An 18,636-nucleotide genomic window follows, 5' to 3' on the forward strand; every position below is an offset into this window, starting at 1 on the left:
TCCCACTAAAGCACCCCTCCACCCTGCCCTGCACCCGCCTTCTCAATCTCGGGCGCCCCATCAATAAAAACAGGGTGGCTGCTGAGATGTCTTTAGGGGTCATTCCAGCCCAATGTATTAGTTTCGGGTGCGCAGAAAGAGAAAGTTCGAGCAACGCTTGCACAGCCACCTCCAGCGCGAATCCGGAGCGCTCGCCTTTAGGGCCCAGGTCTTGGTCCTGCTGCTTTGCACTGCCGCACCCCGCGGCCAGCCGGCAGGAGCGCGCGTGCGCAGTGCCTCAAGGGGCACTGGTTTCGCTCCCACCCCACCGCACCCGACCCTACCCACGCCCGCGTCAAGCGCGGAGGGAAGCGGAGGACGCGCGCGTGTCGGGCTCGGCCGACCGTTGCCCCTCAGCTCAGCAGCCAAGCTCAGCTCCCCCCACCGCCTCTCACCTGCCCCGTCCCCAATACCCAATCGCCGAGCCGAGAAGCGGGGGAGGAGCCTTAGCTCGCCACCAGCCGCCAGCCCCGGGGCGTGAGGAGGGGCAGGGCGGCGGACTTGGAACTCCGGCCCGGCCGGTCCTGGCGCTGGTGCTGGTGCGGGCGGACGAGCGGGGGAGCCATGTCCCCGCTGCCGGGGCTGCGGCCCGAGTTGCGCGACAGCTGCGCCTCGCTGGGGCTGATGCTGTCGGTCGTGCTGTTCATGGGGTTGGCACGCTCGATCGTTCGGAAGGAGCTCCACAGGCCCGCGGCCCACGCCTTTATCTTGGAGTTTCTAGCCACCTTTCAGATCTGCTGCTGCACCCACGAGCTACTGCTGCTGAGCGAGCAGGACTCCGCGCACCCCACCTGGACGCTGACTCTCATCTACTTCTTCTCACTGGTGCACGGCCTCACTCTGGTGGGCACCTCCAGCAACCCGTGCAGCCTGATGATGCAGGTGATGCTGGGGGGGATGTCCCCTGAGATGGGGGCGACGAGGTTCTTAGCTCAGCTCTTGAGCGCCCTGTGCAGCAGGTACTGCATGCGCGCCCTGTGGAGCCTGGGTCTGACTCAGTATCACTTTAACGAGAGGAGCTTCACTTGCCACAATCCCATCCATGCTGACTTGGCCAAGGCGGTTATCACAGAGGCCATGTGCTCCTTTATCTTCCACTGCGCTCTGCTGTACTTCCAGGAGGTCCGAGCCAAGCTTCGTATCCACTTGCTGGCTGCACTCATCACCTTTTTGGCCTACGCAGGTTTGTCATTCCCACAAAACACTTGGCACGTCCGACCTGAACCTCTATGACCTGAAACTCTAAGTTCTTTATCAAGATACATGTGAAACCCCTGCAGCGCTGTGATATAAATATTGCCACCCCAGCCTTGATTATTTTAATTTGCACCCCGTTCTTAACTGATAAGGCCAACGTATAGATCCTTCCTTCATGAAGTGCTTTTTTTGGACACCCAGGTAAGGGAGCCGCTTCTGTGCTGAAAATGAGATCCTGTTAGATATTGCCAAAGGTTCAGATATCCTACGAAGGGATTGTTTCAAAGTTAAAAAGGAAAGACAACTTATCAGTTACCTTTTTTCATGCCAAGGTGGTACAGATCCTTTCTGACACTCTACTGAAAATCTATCCCAGGTCTAAAAAGTTCCTTCCTACTTAAACACACAGTAGTTAAGAGTGGGGAGTAGAAATTCTGTAGTTCTTTTTCCTGGAAATTACTTGTCATTTCTTATTTCCATAATAATTCATCTTGAGTTACAAATGAACTTGTAAACAGCCTATTAAGAAAGATGTTTTAAAATTAAAACTTGTTTGAAGTTGAAAATGCTTTTTAAAAACAAGTAACTTGAGAAATCAATAGGCCATTTATTTACCTTGATATACTTCAGTTACAGTGAGTATATACTCTAAATAGCCCAAAGAAATACAAGAAACAGGGCTAGATTTAGCTCAGTGGCACCATGCCTGCCTCGCAACCACAAGGTCCTAAGTTCAATCCCCAGTAGTGGGGAAAAAAAGAAATACAAGAAACAAATGATGACGCATATCATTTAAAATGACTGCAACAAATAACTTTACTGGGATTGTATCCGATTTATAAAGCATTTTGAGGCATGAATATAGGAAAGGAAATTTATAGTGATAGTCCATCTTCTGCCCATTAAAAGTCAAACTAAAGGGCTAGGAGTGTAGCTCAGTGACGAGTGCTTGTCTAGCATGTGCAAGGCTCTGGGTTTGAGCCCTAGCAATAAAAGGGGGGAGCACTATATGCAAATCTCAAAGTAAGGACTCTTAAACATGTTTGATTTATGAGAGATTTCCCAATCCATTTTCCCTTCTTTAGATATAGCACCATTTTTTTAAAAGGTAGACTGATGAAAATAAATGGTATAGGAGAAAAGGAGTGGAGAACAGTTCCTTGCCAAAGTTTTAGGTTTTGGCTAAAGCAGAAAAATTGACTGTATATGAACAGAACTGTCCCTAGTAAAGAGTTATGCCACAGTTTAGTTCTTTTTCTGTAGTTGTACAATTAAAAGCAACAAATGACTACAGAGTGAGACCCTGTCTCAAAAAAAAGGCAGTAAAAATTTACAAATTTTTAAAGTAAAACATTAACTACAGTTGGATCTTTACCTCTGTCCCTCCTCCTCCTGTTATCATGAAATTGGTATTCTTGTCTTTTTTTATATATATATTTTTCTTTTTTGCAGTACTGGCTACCCAGGGCCTTCACCCCAGCCCTTTTTATTTTTTATTTTGAAACAAGTTCTCACTAAGTTGCCCAGGTTGGGGTTGAATTTTCAATCATCTTGCCTCAGCCTCTGAGAGTCGTACTTTTAGTGCATAGTTATAACTTCATAAATAACACCATATATATTATCAGCTGTTTTCTATTTTATTTTTATTTATTTACTTATTTTTTTGGTACCGGGGATTGAACTCAGGACCTTGCGCTTGCGAGGCAGGCGGCGGAACCACTGAGCTAAATCCCCAGCCCAGCTGTTTTCTATTTTATAGTGACAGATTTTGAGAGAAGAGAAATAATGTTTGAAGTTACAGATAAATATAGGAAAGTTATTGGAAGAAGTCAATAAAATACCAATTTTTTTTTTTTGGTACTGGGGATCAAACTCAGGACCTTGCGCTTTCAAGGCAGGCGGCGGAACCACTGAGCTAAATCCCCAGCCCAATAAAATATCAATTTAAGGAATTCCAAACACTGCCTTTTTTTTTTCTTGAAATGTAGCTACTAATTAATGGGGGAGGGGAGTAAACAATCACTACTGCAGTGGTTCTCAACATTCTCTTTGCTTTGAATCAACTGGGGAGCTTTTAAAAATACCTAGGATTGCCGGGGATTTAGCTCAGTGGTTCCACTGCCTGCCTTGCAAGCGCAAAGACCCGAGTTCGATCCCCGGTACCAAAAAAAAAAAAAAAAAAATACCTAGGATAAAATACCCAGGATTTAGCTCAGTGGTTCTCCTGCCTGCCTCACAAGTGCAAGGTCCTGAGTTTGATCCCCGGTAACAACAACAAAAATACCTATTCTGGTTCCAAAGATTAAAATTTAATTGCCCTGGGAAAGAGGCTAGGCAGTGGTATATTTTAAAGTTCCCCAGGTGATTCCACTATGAAACCAAGGTTGAGCACCACTACTCTAGGAGTCTAGATCTGCATTGTCCAATTCAGTAGCCGTTAGCCCCATGTAACTATTTAGGTTTAAATTAGCTAAAATTAAAGATTAATTCCTCACTTGCAGTAGCCACATTTGAGGTGTTCAGGAGTCACACTGTACTGCAGTTAGTGGCTACAGTACTGGACAATGCCAGAGAACGCAGGGTAGAACCAAATGGACAAATGCTGGTTACTACTACTTACAGAAATTCATAATCTATTATGCTCTTCATTGTAATTTTCTTTTCTGCCAATATAAGAGATTCATTGAGTATATGTTATAGACCAAAGCATTTTGCAAGGAAATTTATGATTTTCTTAATTAATCCTTACACAGCCCACTGATGAATATGTTATTCCCATTTTAAGTAAATAAGTGAGGCTCAGAGGTAGAGTGATTGTCTCCGTTTATACTACTAGAATATACTGGAACCACAGTTCAAACTCACGCTAAAGCACCTACTCATTTCATTATCAGTATTTCTACAGTTACAAAAGCATACACAATTGAATATGACTTAGCTATAAAAAGGAACAAAGTTCTGACATACACTACAACATGGATGAACTTTGAAAATATTATGCAGACACAAGAGGACAAATGTAGGACTTCACTTTCATGATATATCTAAAACAGGTAAATTCACAGAGTCAATCAGTAGAATAGAGGTTATAAGGCTTGGGGAGGAGGAAAGAATGGGGTATTATTATTTAATGGATACAAAGTGTGTGTTTGGAATGATGGAGAACTTTTAGAAAAGTTTTTGGAGTGGTGGGAAACTTGGAAAAAAGTCCTGATGGTTGAGCAGCATTATGAATGTAAAGAACACCAAATGGCACATTTTATTATGTATATATTTTGCTACAATTAAAATCCTTTTAAATCACAAAAGGGTTCTGTTGCCAAACAAGTCTGGATTAAATAGGTTTTCTGGTGGGGTTTTTTTGTTTTTGTTTTTTTTTGTACTGGGGATCGAACTCAGGTTCTTGCGCTTGCGCAGCAGGTGGTGAAACCACTGAGCTAAATCCCCAGCCCTAGGTTTTCTGGTTTTAAGAACTTACAGAGCCTTTCAGTGTGCTGTTATGTAATGGGCCACTCCAAGAGGAGGACAAGAGGAGGAGATGGCATACAGTTTGCAAACTTTTGCTTTTTTTGGTACTGTTTTTTTTTGGCGGGGGGGGGGGGTACTGGGGATTGAACTCAGGACTTTGTACTTGCAAGGCAGGCGCCAGAACCACTGAGCTAAATCCCCGGCCCAGTTTGCAAGCTTTTGTCTCGAGGCATATAACAGAAGAGAACCTAATTTGGTAAATGCTGCACTGAACCATATCACTCTCCATTATTTTCTGTGGAAATGTCATAACTATTCCAGATTGAATGGATGGACTGTCTTGAATGTACTGTCAGGCAAAAGTGAGGCTTTTACAGGAAGGATGTAAGAATGTAAAAGGAATAAGGCAGGAGGGCTGGCTGGAGCAGGCCTTGTTACAAGTCATTTTGATATAACTTTTTAAATTTCTCACATAGTATGAGTACAGACTCGACAAAGGTGCACTGCTCTGAAATTTCTTTAATCACTTGGCTTTGAGAGCACTCAGGAATCACCAATACAGGTCACATCAAAATAAATGATTAATGATTTTGATTAAGATTCAGAATTTAACTGTCTAGCAGCATAGCTACAAATTCCTAGGATGATGTATGTATTTATTGATTCTTAGAAGCCCAAGTGTTTTTTTTTTGGTCCTGGGGTTGAACTCAGGGCTTCCTTGTATATGATAAACACATGCTGTAAAACTGAGCCAGCCCAGAACCTCAAAATTTTATGTGCATCGAAGGCTATTGATATCATTATCACTCATATATTTATTGGCCTGTCTATAAAGTTAAAAAAATAGTTGTGTGACTTAACAGAGCTATATACTCTTTTTTTGAGATGAGGTCTCCCTGTATTCCCCAAGCTGCTCTTGAATTCATGAGCAAGTGATCCTCCCACCTAGGCCGTGTGAGTAGCTAGGATGACAGGTATGCCCCACTATGCCTCTCTCTTAGAGCTATAAAGTACTGATGCAGATGTCAAATAAATCTCCCTTAATTTGGATTTTGGAAGTATTTAGTTCAATGAACAGGGTAAGAAAATTACATTCATTTTTAGGCATAATTAGATAATTGAAAAAATGCTATTCTACGCATGTAAGCTGTCTTTATTGCTGCACCACTTTTAATTTGTAGAATTTTATTTTTTGTGGTGCTGGAGATTTAACACAGAACCTTCAGTGGGCTGCAGTTCCCTCTTTTTAAATTTTAAGACAGGACCTCACTAAATTGCCAAGTGGTCCAGGTTGGGCTTGGAACTTGTGATCCTCCTGCCTCAGCCTCCCAGAATGCTGGGATTACAGGCTTGTGCCACTGCACCTGGCTTGTAGACTTTTAAATTATACATCATTTTCTGACATAATGCCTGTCTTCTGCAACCAGATTATAAGCTTTGAGTACAGAGACCAAATTTGTTTACTCATCATAATGTATAACCAGTACTTAGCATACTGTCACTTGGTACAAAAATAAGCAGTAAGAATTTTTAGAGTAAGTGAATGAACTAGCAGTTTGTTCATTTTTTAAAAAACTTCACACAGATAAAATACATATCTGGTATTCCATATTATATATCCAAGGGCTTTCAATATAAGTAATACATTCTTTGAAGAAACTGTAGTGTTTTACTTCATTCCAGATTTTTGGTATCCTTGTAAGCCATAAATTTATGTAAGATTATCTGTCAAAAAAGAAAGGAACTAAGTCCTTTACATGTGTTCCCTTTTAACACAACAATTATATAAAATAGATGCTATTAACAATTTACAAAGAAGGACAGCTTCAAAGGCCCCATACTTCTTTTTTACTATAGCAGTATAATATATTGGTTAAGGCACAGGTTTAGAGTTGGGCTGTACCCTGAACTAGGTATGTACTGAGGTATGGGCCTCAGTTTGCACATCTTCAAAGTGGAGACTAAAGCCAGGCTTAGTAGGACACACTTGGAGGCTCAGGCAGAAAGAGTGAAAGTTTGAAATTAGTTTCTGGGCAATTCAGCAAGATGCCATCTCTTGGTTTTTGTTCTGTTTTGTTGAGACAGGGTCTCGCTTGGTAATTTAGGCTGGCCCTGAACTCACTGTGTAGTCCAGGCTGGCCTCGAACTTGAGGTGATCCTAGCTAACAAGACGCTACCTCAAATTAAAAGGGCTGTGGATATAGCTCAGTGGTAGAGCACTTTCCTAGCATGCATAAGGCCCTGAGTTCAATCATCAGTACCACCAAAAAAAGAAAAAAAGGGAATAACACTATGTCATAAGAGTATGAGGAATAGTATTTCAAGTTCTTAGCATAGTATCTGGCATATACTAAGTGCTTAAGAAATGTTATTGTTACTACTATTTTACCCTACTAACTTCTCATAGGCTTGTAGTATAACTTGATCATTCTGGCACAATTGATTCTTTTGATACTCACGAGTCCTTTGGGGATAAGTTCAGGAAAATTTAATTTACAACTTTTATATAGGAATGTGTCAATTTGCAAATCATCCAGTTAAATGATTTTTGTACAAATACTACATGTTCCCCCAACCTCTGAGAAATGTTAATGGCATTCTTCAGGTCTACAAGAATAGCCTAAAATCAGCTAGCTAACAAGCTTAATTAGTAAAGGAGCATATCAACAGGACCTGAACCAGAAATAAAATGTGGAATGTTTGGAAATGTAATTAAGAGCCCTGTCCACCAGGCAGAGACTGAATCTGGGGAAAAGTTTTGTCACTGAGAGATACTTTCAGTTCTGGACAGTGGTGTTTCACCAGACCTCATCATAGTGTTTGATTATATGCTCACCAGATGACTTCTGAGGGTAGATTGGCTTTCCAGGGGGTACTTAACAGGAATTGGGTGCCCTGGAGATGAAGACAAATATTCTGGTTACTGAAAGGACTAGCTTCCACTATTAATTTGTAAATTGACCTTCTAGCCTATACATGAGTCTTACACAATTGTAACTAATACCCTTCTGACACACAGAATTTTATTCCCCTTAAAAATATTGAGAAATATTAGTGCCCTAGAATTGGCAGACTTGGAAGCTCATCTTTGGTGGTGGTAATTTCATTAAGTTCACGCTGTCCTCTAAGACTCTAGGGAGTCAGCCAGCAAGATCTCCCCAGGGATACCTCTTCTTCAACATGCACTGTTATGAGATCTTCCTTCAAAGGCCAATAAATAGTAACTTGTTGCTGAAGCCACTTTCAAATAGTTCTGTGCCTGATTATTCTTTTTAAATAAGTCGTGTTTAATTATACAACACATGAATGTGTTCTCTTTATAAAAAACAAACACTTAAGTGCCTTTTGACTGTCACCTTCCATGCTTGTCCCCTCCATTTCTGGCTATTTTTGCTACTAGTAATCTTTGTGTGTGGTATGTATTGTTCTTCCATATTCTTTAAATATATTTGTTATACAGATACTACTCTATGAAACTATGTATATGTTTATGTTCATGTTAACATAAAAATATACCTAATGTTATGGTTTTGATCTAAATGTCCCCTAAAGGCCATGTGCTTGGCTGCCAGATGATGGGCTCTTGGGAAGTAATTAGGTCATGATGGCTCTAACTGTATCAGTGATTTAATCCATTAATGGACTCATAATTTGACTGCAATATTGGGAGGTGATAGAAATTTAGGAGGTGGGGCCTGGTTGAAGGGAATGAGTCATGGAGGTGTGTCCTTGGGGACCATCTTGTCCACAGCTCCTTTTTCTCTAGCTCTGCTTCCTGGCTTCAAGTCCAGCAGCTTTCCTTCCATGCAGCCCTTTGCCAGGTCTCTGCCTGATGAAAGGCATAAAGGAATGGAGCTAGCTGACCATGGACTGAAACCTCTGAAACTTGTGAGCTAAAATAAACCTTTCCTGCTTCAAGTTGTTTTTCAGATATTTTGTCATTGTGACAGAAAGCTGACCCATCTTACATCTTACATTGTGCTTTTTTTGGTGGTAGTTGTTCAGTGATTTATCTATGTTAGTAGAGAGACTTGCTCATTATCTCAAAATATTTCATGATATTCCAAAGTAATAATAAACTTGTTTACTTAGCTACTTTTCTGTGAATGGACTTTTAGGTTTTACCCAGTTGTCACTATAAACAAATGTCTTCTTATATACAAATTCCAGTGTTTCTCCAGGACAGTGGTTCTCAACTAGGGAAAACTTTGCTGCCAGGGAACATTTGGCAATATCTGGAAACATTTTTGTTATGGTATGGGGAGAGAAGTATGCCACTGGCATCATACTAGGTAGGGGACAGGGATGCCACTAAACATTCTATAGTGCACAGGACAGCTCCCTACAACAAAGATGTATCAGGTGAAACAGCAAAGCCCATGTTTGGGGCTTTTGTTAACATGGAACCCATGCCTGATGTGGATTTCTTTTCAGTTTTATCTGTAATAAACCCTTCCAATACTTAACAGTAATTTATTATCTTTCACAATTCTGAGTTAGATGGGCAGATCTGAGGTCACTCAGGCAGCTGCATTCAGTCGTGGGGCTGGAAAAGCTATGGTACCCTCACTTATGTGTCTGGCAGTTGGTGCCAGCCATCATCCGAGTCCTCTGGATAGGCTACTGCTTGGTAGGAGGAACAGCTTCTGCCAATTCACACTGAACAGAACAGTGATGTGAGGATTAGAAGATAAGGAAAGCTCAAGTTTTAGAATGATATGAGAATGACATAATGTTCATCTTATAACAGAAAGTCTTCAGTATACCCTGGCCCACAGTACTGAGGTGAAGTAACCTTAAGGGGAATGGTTTAGTTCATAGTTCACTTATATTATCATAGCTCATAAAAATTTGTGAGCCTTAATCTTTCTCCCCATGGTACTAGACCTAGGAACTCAATTTTCTGTGGACTTACTGACCAGCTGCCAACTAAACAATTCTGTTAACCCATGGCAGTTGCAGGTTTACAATCCAGGATTTGACTGTTCAAGGATGATTCTGAAGGTCCATGACACATCATTTGTAATTGCTGGGACATGAATATGAATCATGCTGTCAGGCTGGTATGCTAGGAAAAAGTCATTGAGTGAGCTGTTTTGCTCAGTATCTTCATCTCAACATAGCTTCATTGTTCTCAGCCCATCCAGTGTGAAACTTCATTGGTGAAATATGAAAGGGTCACTTAATTTCCACTTTCACTTTACTCCAGTTTATGAAGACATTATACTGTAGTTTTCAACTCTGAAGCTCTTGGAATCTGTCTCTGTGCCTGAAGGAAGAGGCAGATGTGTTCCCTTAGGCTTCCAACCAGAGGAACTACCAAGAATGTCACTGTCTTAGGGAGGCTTGTAGGGTTGAGAAAAGCACAGCCACAGGTCTGGTAGTGCTGGACAGTCAGTCACCCAGCCTCCCCTGCCTTTCCTTTCCTGCTGTAGCCAGAAGTAGAAACTCCTGGGCCCCATATCAGAGTTGGAATATGGGTATAGAGCTGGAGCATGAGTCCTGAAAAGTCACAATTAAAATTTGTGCTTATCTCTCATGACCACTCACAGTCACTTCTGGTTTTATAAACACTTGACTGAGATGTACCAGTCACTTTTGTTTTTTGTTCTCTTGGTGATCCTCCTGCCTCAGCCTCCTAAGTGCTGGGATTACAGGTGTGCACCACCACACCTGCCCTTAAGAGTCCACTTCTTAGGGACTCTGCTGCTAACAAGTAAAAACAGAACGAATGATAATGCTTTAGTCCATTTTATTTTTTGTTTTCAATACAAAGGTATGCTTATGCCCATGGGGACCCTGAGATATTATGCACATTTTAACTGTATTTTCATTTTATTTTTATCATCATTAATTTATTCAAACTGATGAATGTTAAGAGCAGTCAAAACTGTTGGAACAATAATAGAGGACACTAACTTCCAATGTGCATTTTATAGCACACAGGAGAAGTGCTGAGTTTAAACTCCTAATATCATTTGTCTTTTTTTGTATCTAGCATTTTATAATCCTATCTGTTACACTCTATGCTGGTTGAGTCTGCAAAGAAATATCATAGAATAAGAATATTTGGCCGGGGATTTAGCTCAGTGGTTTCACCACCTGCTGTGCAAGCGCAAGGACCGGAGTTTGATCCCCGGTACCCCCCCGCCAAAAAAAAGAATACTTAAGTATCTAAAAATAGTTGAACTGAATAACCCATTGATTTACAGGTACAAGAAAATATAAAATACACTGTTTGGAATCACTCTGCTTAAAATGTATTACAGGAGGAAGTCTAACAGGAGCTCTATTTAATCCAGCTTTGGCACTTTCACTTCATTTCATATGTTTTGATGAAGCTTTTCCTCGATTTTTTATAGTATATTGGCTGGGTCCTTCTTTAGGTAAGCAAATTTTTATTTAATATGTCTGAAAGTCAGGGTATCTTAAAGTGCGATATGTAATGTTACTGTAATATGTCAATTTCCACAGCCAGAGCTGCCACAAAAAAGAAAATGAAAAAGGAAGTTAACAGGCTCAAAGTAACATTTTATTTTATACAGTGGCCTTTAAATCTTTTATCAGAGCTAGGGGTATAGCTGAGTAGTACAGGGCTTACCTAGAACTCAGGAGGCCCTGGGTTTCACTAGCACCATAAATAAGTAAATACATTAATTACTTTTTTTCCAGTACCAAGGATCGAACTCAGGACCTTGTGCTGGCAAGGCAGACATGGTGCCACTGAGCTAAATACCCAGCCCTAAAAACTGCTTTTATCTTGTTTTGTTTTGGTTTCTTGAGACAGGTTCTCACTATGTTGTTCAGGCTGCCCTTGGACTCACTATGCAGCCCAGGCTGTCCAGCCACCTAAGTGCTGGAATTACAGGCATGTGCCACCACACCCAGCTAAAACTGTTTTTATCTTTAAAAAAATAAAATCAAGTTAAGGTTAATCAGTTTCAAGTATGATATCCCTTTAAGAAATCCTGAAGGGCAGGAGAGGTACACACCTGTAACCCCAACACTCTGGGAAGCTGAAAGAGGATCCCAAATTTGAGCCCATTCTGTGCAACTTAGTTGAGACCATCTCAAAATTTAAAAAAAATAAAGGGCTAGGGCCGGGGATTGAGCTCAGTGGTGCCACTGCCTGCCTCGCGAATGGAGTCCAGAGTTCAATTCCCGGTACCCCAAAAAATAAATAAAGGGCTGAAGATGTAGCTGAATGCAAAGACCCCAGGTTCAATCCCCAGTACCATACATACACATACCACACACACAAACCTGGCAGGGTGCTTGGTCCCTGGGTTTGATCCCTAGTGTGCACACACAGCTTCAGACACAGTGGCCTGGGCCTATAGTTATAGCTACTAGGAGACTGAAGCAGAAGGATCCCTTGGGCCTACGAGTCTGAGGCCAGTTTAGTCTCTTAAAGGGGGGGGGGGCACCTACCTGGCCAGCACATTTCCCCCCGCCCCATGTGGGGGTAGGGGTGGGGTGGTGGTGGAGTGATTACTAAAGAAAAAAAAAAATCTTTTTTTTTTTTTTTTGGTACCGGGGATCGAACTTGGGTCCTTGCGCTTGCGCAGCAGGCGGAGAAACCACTGAGCTAAATCCCCAGCCCAAGAAAAATTCTTTTTTGGCTGAAATTTGCCTCAGCAAATTTGTGAGCTCACCTGACTTGCAGAAGAGCATCTCATGAAATACTAAATAACTGCAGTTAAGTATAGTTTTTAAATTATCCACAGATTTCATTACTTTTATTTGGATCAGATATATAACTATCTATATAGAGGGGTCAAATAATATGAAAAATATTTTACAATAATTATAATCACAACAGGCTTTTTTTTTTTTTTTGAGGGAGGGTGGTGGCACTGAGCTTGAATCTAGGGCCTCAAGTATGCTAGGTCTACCAAAAGCTGTATCTCCAGCCCAGGCAATATGCACTTTTTGAGCTTGTTGTGTGGTATAAGCCTGAAATCCCAGCACTATAATTCAGCCTGCAAGACCATCTCAAAAAAAAAAAAAGCATTTCTTTGTATAAGTTGTCAGCATTTCTTGATTTTGTTCTTTGTCTTTTTTCCAGCAGTCTCACTATGTATTTCAGGCCAGCCTTGAAATCATTATGTAGTCCAGGCTGGCCTCAACCCCCTATGATCCTCCTGCCTCAGCCTCCAGAGTGCTGGAATTAGAGATGCAGCAGCACACCTGCTTGGTTACCTGTTTTAAATCTACTTATAATTTATAACTATAAATTAATAAGGATGTGTGTTCTCCACTAATTCTCCACTCTCATTTTTGTCCAGTTAATATTTTGTTTCTTATTGCTCATCTGTTTAAAAAGAAAAAAGAAGGGGCTGGGGACTTAGCTCAGTGGTTCCACCACCTGCCTCACAAGCACAAGGTCCCAAGTTCTATTCCTGGTACCAAAAAGAAAAAAGAAAAGGCACATGATAAAGGAAAAAGTCCCATGATAGATAAATAAAGGACAAGTAACTCTTTCTCCTTTACAGACCAGAGTGGGAGAGTGGGGAAGGGAACTATTCAGTATTCTCAAATCTGTGTAAACAGGACTATAACATCTTACTTGTGGCCACTACCACCACATTTCAAAGACATGTGAAAACAGTTGAAATACCAAAATAAAAATATATTTATCCATTTATTTGCTGCGATACAAGGAATCTCTTACAAATAGAATCAGGATCAAACTCTTCTTTAATTATACATGGCCCTATTTAGCTTCTTGAGAGTACTCATTCACATATTCTAATGAACCCAATATAAAATTTCTGTTGTAGCTCTTGGTTTAAAGAGGCACGCTCTTGTACTCTTTTATAAGATTTATGAATGAAAAATGAAGCCATCATTCAATATATGTTGATAAATACATATATGTGAATAAATGGCAGCTGTTAGAACACTAAATTCTAGCTTGCTATTGAATTTTGTCATATATTGAATTTATATTCCTTATGGAAAAAAATGGCTCCAAATAAAATTAAGTTAAACTCCAAGAATGGGAAAAATAAGAAATTATAATTTACAAGAGTTGTTCAAAGAGTTAAGATGGAGAAAATGCAAAAAACAAGCAAAAAATCCAATTGCAAAAGCTCTCATCATAAGAGATCACTGTAATTCTTCTAATAGTCTGTCATCTTCCCATATTAAAAATGCCAGAAATGTGACCATAAGAATATAAACAGAAAGAAAGCCAGACATGGTGGCATATGCCTGTAATCTTAGCACTAGGGAGGCTCAAGCAGGAGGACTCCAAGTTCAAGGCTAGAGGGAGGTCAAGGCCAGCCTAGACTATGTACTAGGACCCTGTCTCAAAAAACAAAACCCAAAAGAACATAGGGGCTGGGGATTTAGCTCAGTGGTGCCAATGCCTGCCTCACAAGCACAAGGTCCCGAGTTCGATCCCCGGTACCAAAAAAAAAAAGAACATAGAATTATTTCCTAGTTTATGTATTTTATACAATAAAATTTGGCAAATTCTGTGTACTTTAATAAAACTGCAATTCTATTTTTGGAAGAAGTTTTTGTTATTGTTATTTTGTTTTGGTGATATTGGGGATTGAATCCAGGGCTTTCACACTGAGCTACATCCCCAGCCCAGTTTTTAATTTTCAGACAGGGTCTCACTAAATTGCTCATACTGACCTTGAACTTGGGATCCTCCTGCCTCAGCCTCTCAGACTGCTGGAATTATGGGCATGTCCCACCGTGCTATCTTGTAAAGTTTTAAATATCATGTCTTGTTTTCTAGCTTTAAGTTTAGAAAAGAAATTGGCAAAATCTGGGGTCAGTTAACACAGGGATTGTATCTGACTTTTTCATTTAAAGACTGGTTACATACTGATCTTTCAAAAAACTGTTAAGAGTATCAAAATGCTAGCCAAATCTTGAGGTTTTCTTTTGTTGCCAAAACAGTAAAATAGTTTCAAGCCTGAATGTAATAAAACCTCATTTTAAAAATCTGAATGTAGGGCCAGGGATTTAGCTCAGTAGGCTCGGTAGCACCGCACCTACCTCAAAAATGCAAAGTCTTGAGTTTGATCCCCAGTACCAGAAAAAAAAAAAAAAAAAAAAAAATCTGAATGTAAACCCTAGAGCTTTAAGCCTAAAAACATTACGATTTAAGATTACTGCATAATTCCCTTTCAAGATGGCAATGTTGAGCTCTATGTCAGTCACTTTCCTCCACCTTATTTCACATTGAAAAAATGAGCAAAGGCCTAGTGTTATTTGTCTGATATAACCTCAAAAACAAAGATTTAGGACTCGAGATGCAGCTGTGTTAGAGTCCTTGCCTAGCATGCACAAAAGCTCTGGGTTTAATCCCCAGCAGCACAAGAGCATAAAAATGAAGATTTACTAATACGCTAATTTTAAAAATATTTTTACTGTATTTAAGATTTCAAAATGAGAAGAGGACCAAGAAGGGGGAGGGCAAAGGGATGTCAAAATAATTAAGATGTGTTATGTAATGTAATCATTATGTAACTGCAAACGTGTACTAATAAAAATTTTTTAAAATTAACATTTCAGCATTAACAAAAACTTTGTTTCAAACATTTTATTTGGTACATCTAAAAGCTATTAATGGCTGAGTGGTAGTAAGAAAGAGAAGAGAAAGCAATGTATCACATTGTTCTTATTTGAGCTTCCACATGAAAACTCAGTGCTTTCAGGTACTCTAGTTCCAGGGTCATGGCAGGGAAGGAGAGCTGTCACTTTACAGAGAAGCAAAAGAAGACTCGAGTCCAGGCTTTCTTTGCAAGTCAGAAATGGAAACAAAACTAAAACTCTTAATTTTTGGAGTTTGCTTATCCTTTAAATTGATTCTTTGGCTCCTACTGGGTTTATCAAGTACATACTGTATTTAAGGATGCATGTTTGAAGAAAAATGTGAGAATATTAATTTATACCCAATTAGTGATTATGGCCTTTTAATTTTTTTTTAACTGTATTTTGTCTTTCAGGTGTACTGTTGATGATTTTGATGTTCAGCTTTTTCCTACCATGGCTGCATAACAGCCAAACAATTAATAAAAAGGAGTAACTATTCCAAAAGACTCAGACTAAGTTATAGGACAGTCAAGCTGGATGTGACAAAGATTTTATTATCTCGTACTGGCTGCACTGGATTCATCAGTGTTTTAACTTCCACTGAGAAAGTTGTCTTAAAAGGTTTCTGGGACTTAAACAAATTACTCTAAAAATGAGGTATTCTGTATTTCTCAATCAACACTTGTTCTTTTGAGTGATGTATTAAATGCTGCTAAAAAAGACCGATTCATTAAATTTCACATAGAACCTCAAGTGTTAATTCTTAACTTTAATGATACTGTATAAGGTTGACCATGGAAGGGAAAGTGATAGCAGGACCAAAGAAATTGTGTATCAGGTGTCACCTGAATGAACAAGATTTTTAACCAAAGTACAACAGGTTTTGTTTACAGAACTGGAGAGAAAATACTTTCCAGCCATTACCTCACACAGCGATACCATCAGTGGTGTCACCTTTCACTAGAAAAGTTGCTTTTGGAAGTAGATGATACACCCACTGATCCTCAAGGGGTTTCCTAAATTTTAAATATATTCTAATCTAGTAAAATATTTTCTCCAAGTAGACAATCTCACTATCTTTAGGGAAGTTGATTCTTTAACAGAATAAAACAGTGCACCATAGAAATCAAGATTTAAGCTTTAAGGCCGGCCTGTTTTGAAAGCACAAGGTCCTGAGTTTGATCCCCGGTACCAAAAAAAGAAAAGAAAGAAATCAAGATTTAAGCTTTTCACACTCACACTTGTACCTTGTGAAGTAAGCAGGATATAGACTTTTAATTTCCATCTTATGGGAAAGGAAGCTAAGTCCAGAGGACTTTCTAACTGCTGCTGTGCCCAAGGTCACAGAGAGCCAAATATCATCTTTAGACTTCTACTTCAACCCAAAACTTCTTAGTCATTACTGTGACTAAACTGTAGGCTCTGAAGAAACACTAAATTTTTTATAAAAATTAAATTTAGGTATTTTCTGAGGTTTAAAGAACCTTCAGTTTTTCTGTCAGAGTCCTTTTATCTTATGGTCTAATTTTTTTTTTTGTACCAGGGATTGTACTCAGGACCTTGTGCTTTCAAGGCAGATGGTGGCACCATTGAGCTAAATCCTGGCCCTTTATGAGGTCTAATTTTTATCAAAAGTTCAGACCATTGGGGCCAGGGATTTAGCTCAGTGGTTCCAGCACCTGCCTCGCAAGCGCAAGTCCCAAGTTCAATCTCCAGTACCAAAAAAAAAAAAAAGTTCAGGCCATAAAAATTTAAGTGTGTTTCTCTTCAAAGGCAATTCTATTATCAGATTTGAAAGTTTTTCAAAAAAGGGCGAGATATGATCTGCTTGAGTAATACTGATCAATTAACGAGTAACTGATAAGTTGCCAGGTAACTTAAATGATGCTTGGAGATCAGCATGTAGACAGTCACTCTACTTACACCTGCAGACAGAACTATGTGCAGCTTGTTGCTGAGCCTACCTTACAAGGCAGCCAGTCTGAAGATAAGGGACTTTGTCTCTAACTCATAAACATACCAGAGCAATATGTAGAAATTAGAAGTAACAAAATTATGACTCAGTAGTTAAATGTTAAATAGTTAAATGATAAGTTTAACTGGACTGCCACAGTGTTTAAAATAAGACTGCTGAGTGCTGGGATTACAGGCATGTACCACTACACCTGGCCTCCTGTCTATTTTGTGAGTCACCAAAGACTTTTTTCTGCCTGAGCTAGACAAATGTGGATTGGTTTACAACCAGAATTTGGGCTGACAGAGGGTCATAATTTTATAAAAACTGCTGCACTATCTTTATACTGTCTTCACTATTTGCACTATATATTATATAGGCTTAGACTGCTTATTTTGACAGAGTATTTGTTTCTTTTTATGATGCTGTCAGCTCTTCACTGCTGCTACTGACATGCCTTGATGCAACCACTCCCATATATTTTACTAACTTGTTGCATGTCTAGAAACTACATCTTCCAGTGCCTTAGACCTCTTTATAGAATAAGAGACATGCAGTGAAGGTCTGAAGGGCCTATGGGAAAAAACGCATGGATTTCATGAAGTCTATTTTAATTGCTCAGTAAAGTTTTATATTTCAAACTTCACAGATGTACTTTAAGTGGTGGGTTAATGTTAAAGCTCTATTATGAAGGGCCAGGGATTTAGCTCAGTGGTTCCGATGCCTGCTTCGCAAGCGCAAGGTCCTGAGTTCGATCCTTGGTACCAAAAACAAAAAGTTCTATTATGGAAATAAGTCATTACTACTATTGGTAATAACTGGCATCTTCTAAGCTATTTCTAGTTAGTTGTTCCAAGTGCTTTATGTGTATCAGGTAATTCATATAATTCCCCAAAATAATCCTAAAAAATTTAAGAATTATTAGCCTGTATATACTTTTAGCTACTTAGCCTTATCCCTAAGTTATATAGCTCTTGTTTTCTTTTTCCTTTAGCAGTAATGGGGATTGAACCTAGGGACTCACTCATGCTAGGCAATGTCCCCTCCCCACCTCTTTGAAATTTTGACAAAAGTTCTCTCTCAGTTGTCCAGGCTGGCCTCAGACTTGCCATCCTCCTAAATAGCTGGGATTTCAGGTATGCACCCTTGCACCTGGCTATAATTTTCTTTCTCTTTAAAAAGTAAGCTAAAAACAGAATCCTAACCTGGTTCACTCCTCTCTCAGAAACTTTTCTGACTTCTCATTTGAAATTAGGAAATCCTTCAAATTAGATACTGACTTGTATATATTGAGCAGAGTAAGATCTTAGTTTAAAGATGTCCCAGCTCCTTTATCAAGGGATGGCAATAGTTCTATAAGGGATATTGCTTCAAATTAAATTATTATATATTACTTGCAGAAGACCAGATGTGGATTCATC

General features: G+C 39.7%; 1 protein-coding gene across 3 annotated transcripts; it reads left to right on the forward strand.

The window, feature by feature from the left end:
• Positions 1 to 274: 274 nt before the first annotated feature.
• Positions 275 to 16,008, forward strand: Aqp11 (aquaporin 11). Of its 3 annotated transcripts, none has more exons than XM_004869667.4 (3): positions 275 to 1,222; positions 10,974 to 11,090; positions 15,675 to 16,008. In XM_004869667.4, exons 1-3 carry the CDS (start codon positions 604 to 606, stop codon positions 15,752 to 15,754), a joined length of 816 nt encoding a protein of 271 aa, XP_004869724.1. In that variant the 5' UTR covers positions 275 to 603; the 3' UTR covers positions 15,755 to 16,008. The 3 variants fall into 3 exon arrangements, 2 of the variants coding, with proteins under 2 accessions (XP_004869724.1, XP_004869723.1); XR_015451354.1 differs by having other exon boundaries at positions 337 to 1,437; XM_004869666.4 differs by lacking the exon at positions 10,974 to 11,090 and having other exon boundaries at positions 365 to 1,222.
• Positions 16,009 to 18,636: the final 2,628 nt, after the last annotated feature.

The sequence above is a fragment of the Heterocephalus glaber genome, unplaced genomic scaffold, assembly GCF_053883595.1.
Source record: "Heterocephalus glaber isolate CG9 unplaced genomic scaffold, H.glaber_assembly_v1.0 deba00001428, whole genome shotgun sequence".
In the NCBI taxonomy this organism is placed as follows: domain Eukaryota; kingdom Metazoa; phylum Chordata; class Mammalia; order Rodentia; family Bathyergidae; genus Heterocephalus; species Heterocephalus glaber.

What these genes read in the sequence shown, in the direction of transcription:
- Aqp11 (XM_004869667.4), top strand. Translation starts at nt 604, where the DNA reads ATGTCCCCGCTGCCGGGGCTGCGGCCCGAGTTGCGCGACAGCTGCGCC. An exon ending in CACCTTTTTGGCCTACGCAG is followed by an intron (nt 1,223 to 10,973) that starts GTTTGTCATTCC and finishes AATGTATTACAG; the next exon opens with GAGGAAGTCTAACAGGAGCT. An exon ending in TTGGCTGGGTCCTTCTTTAG is followed by an intron (nt 11,091 to 15,674) that starts GTAAGCAAATTT and finishes TTTGTCTTTCAG; the next exon opens with GTGTACTGTTGATGATTTTG.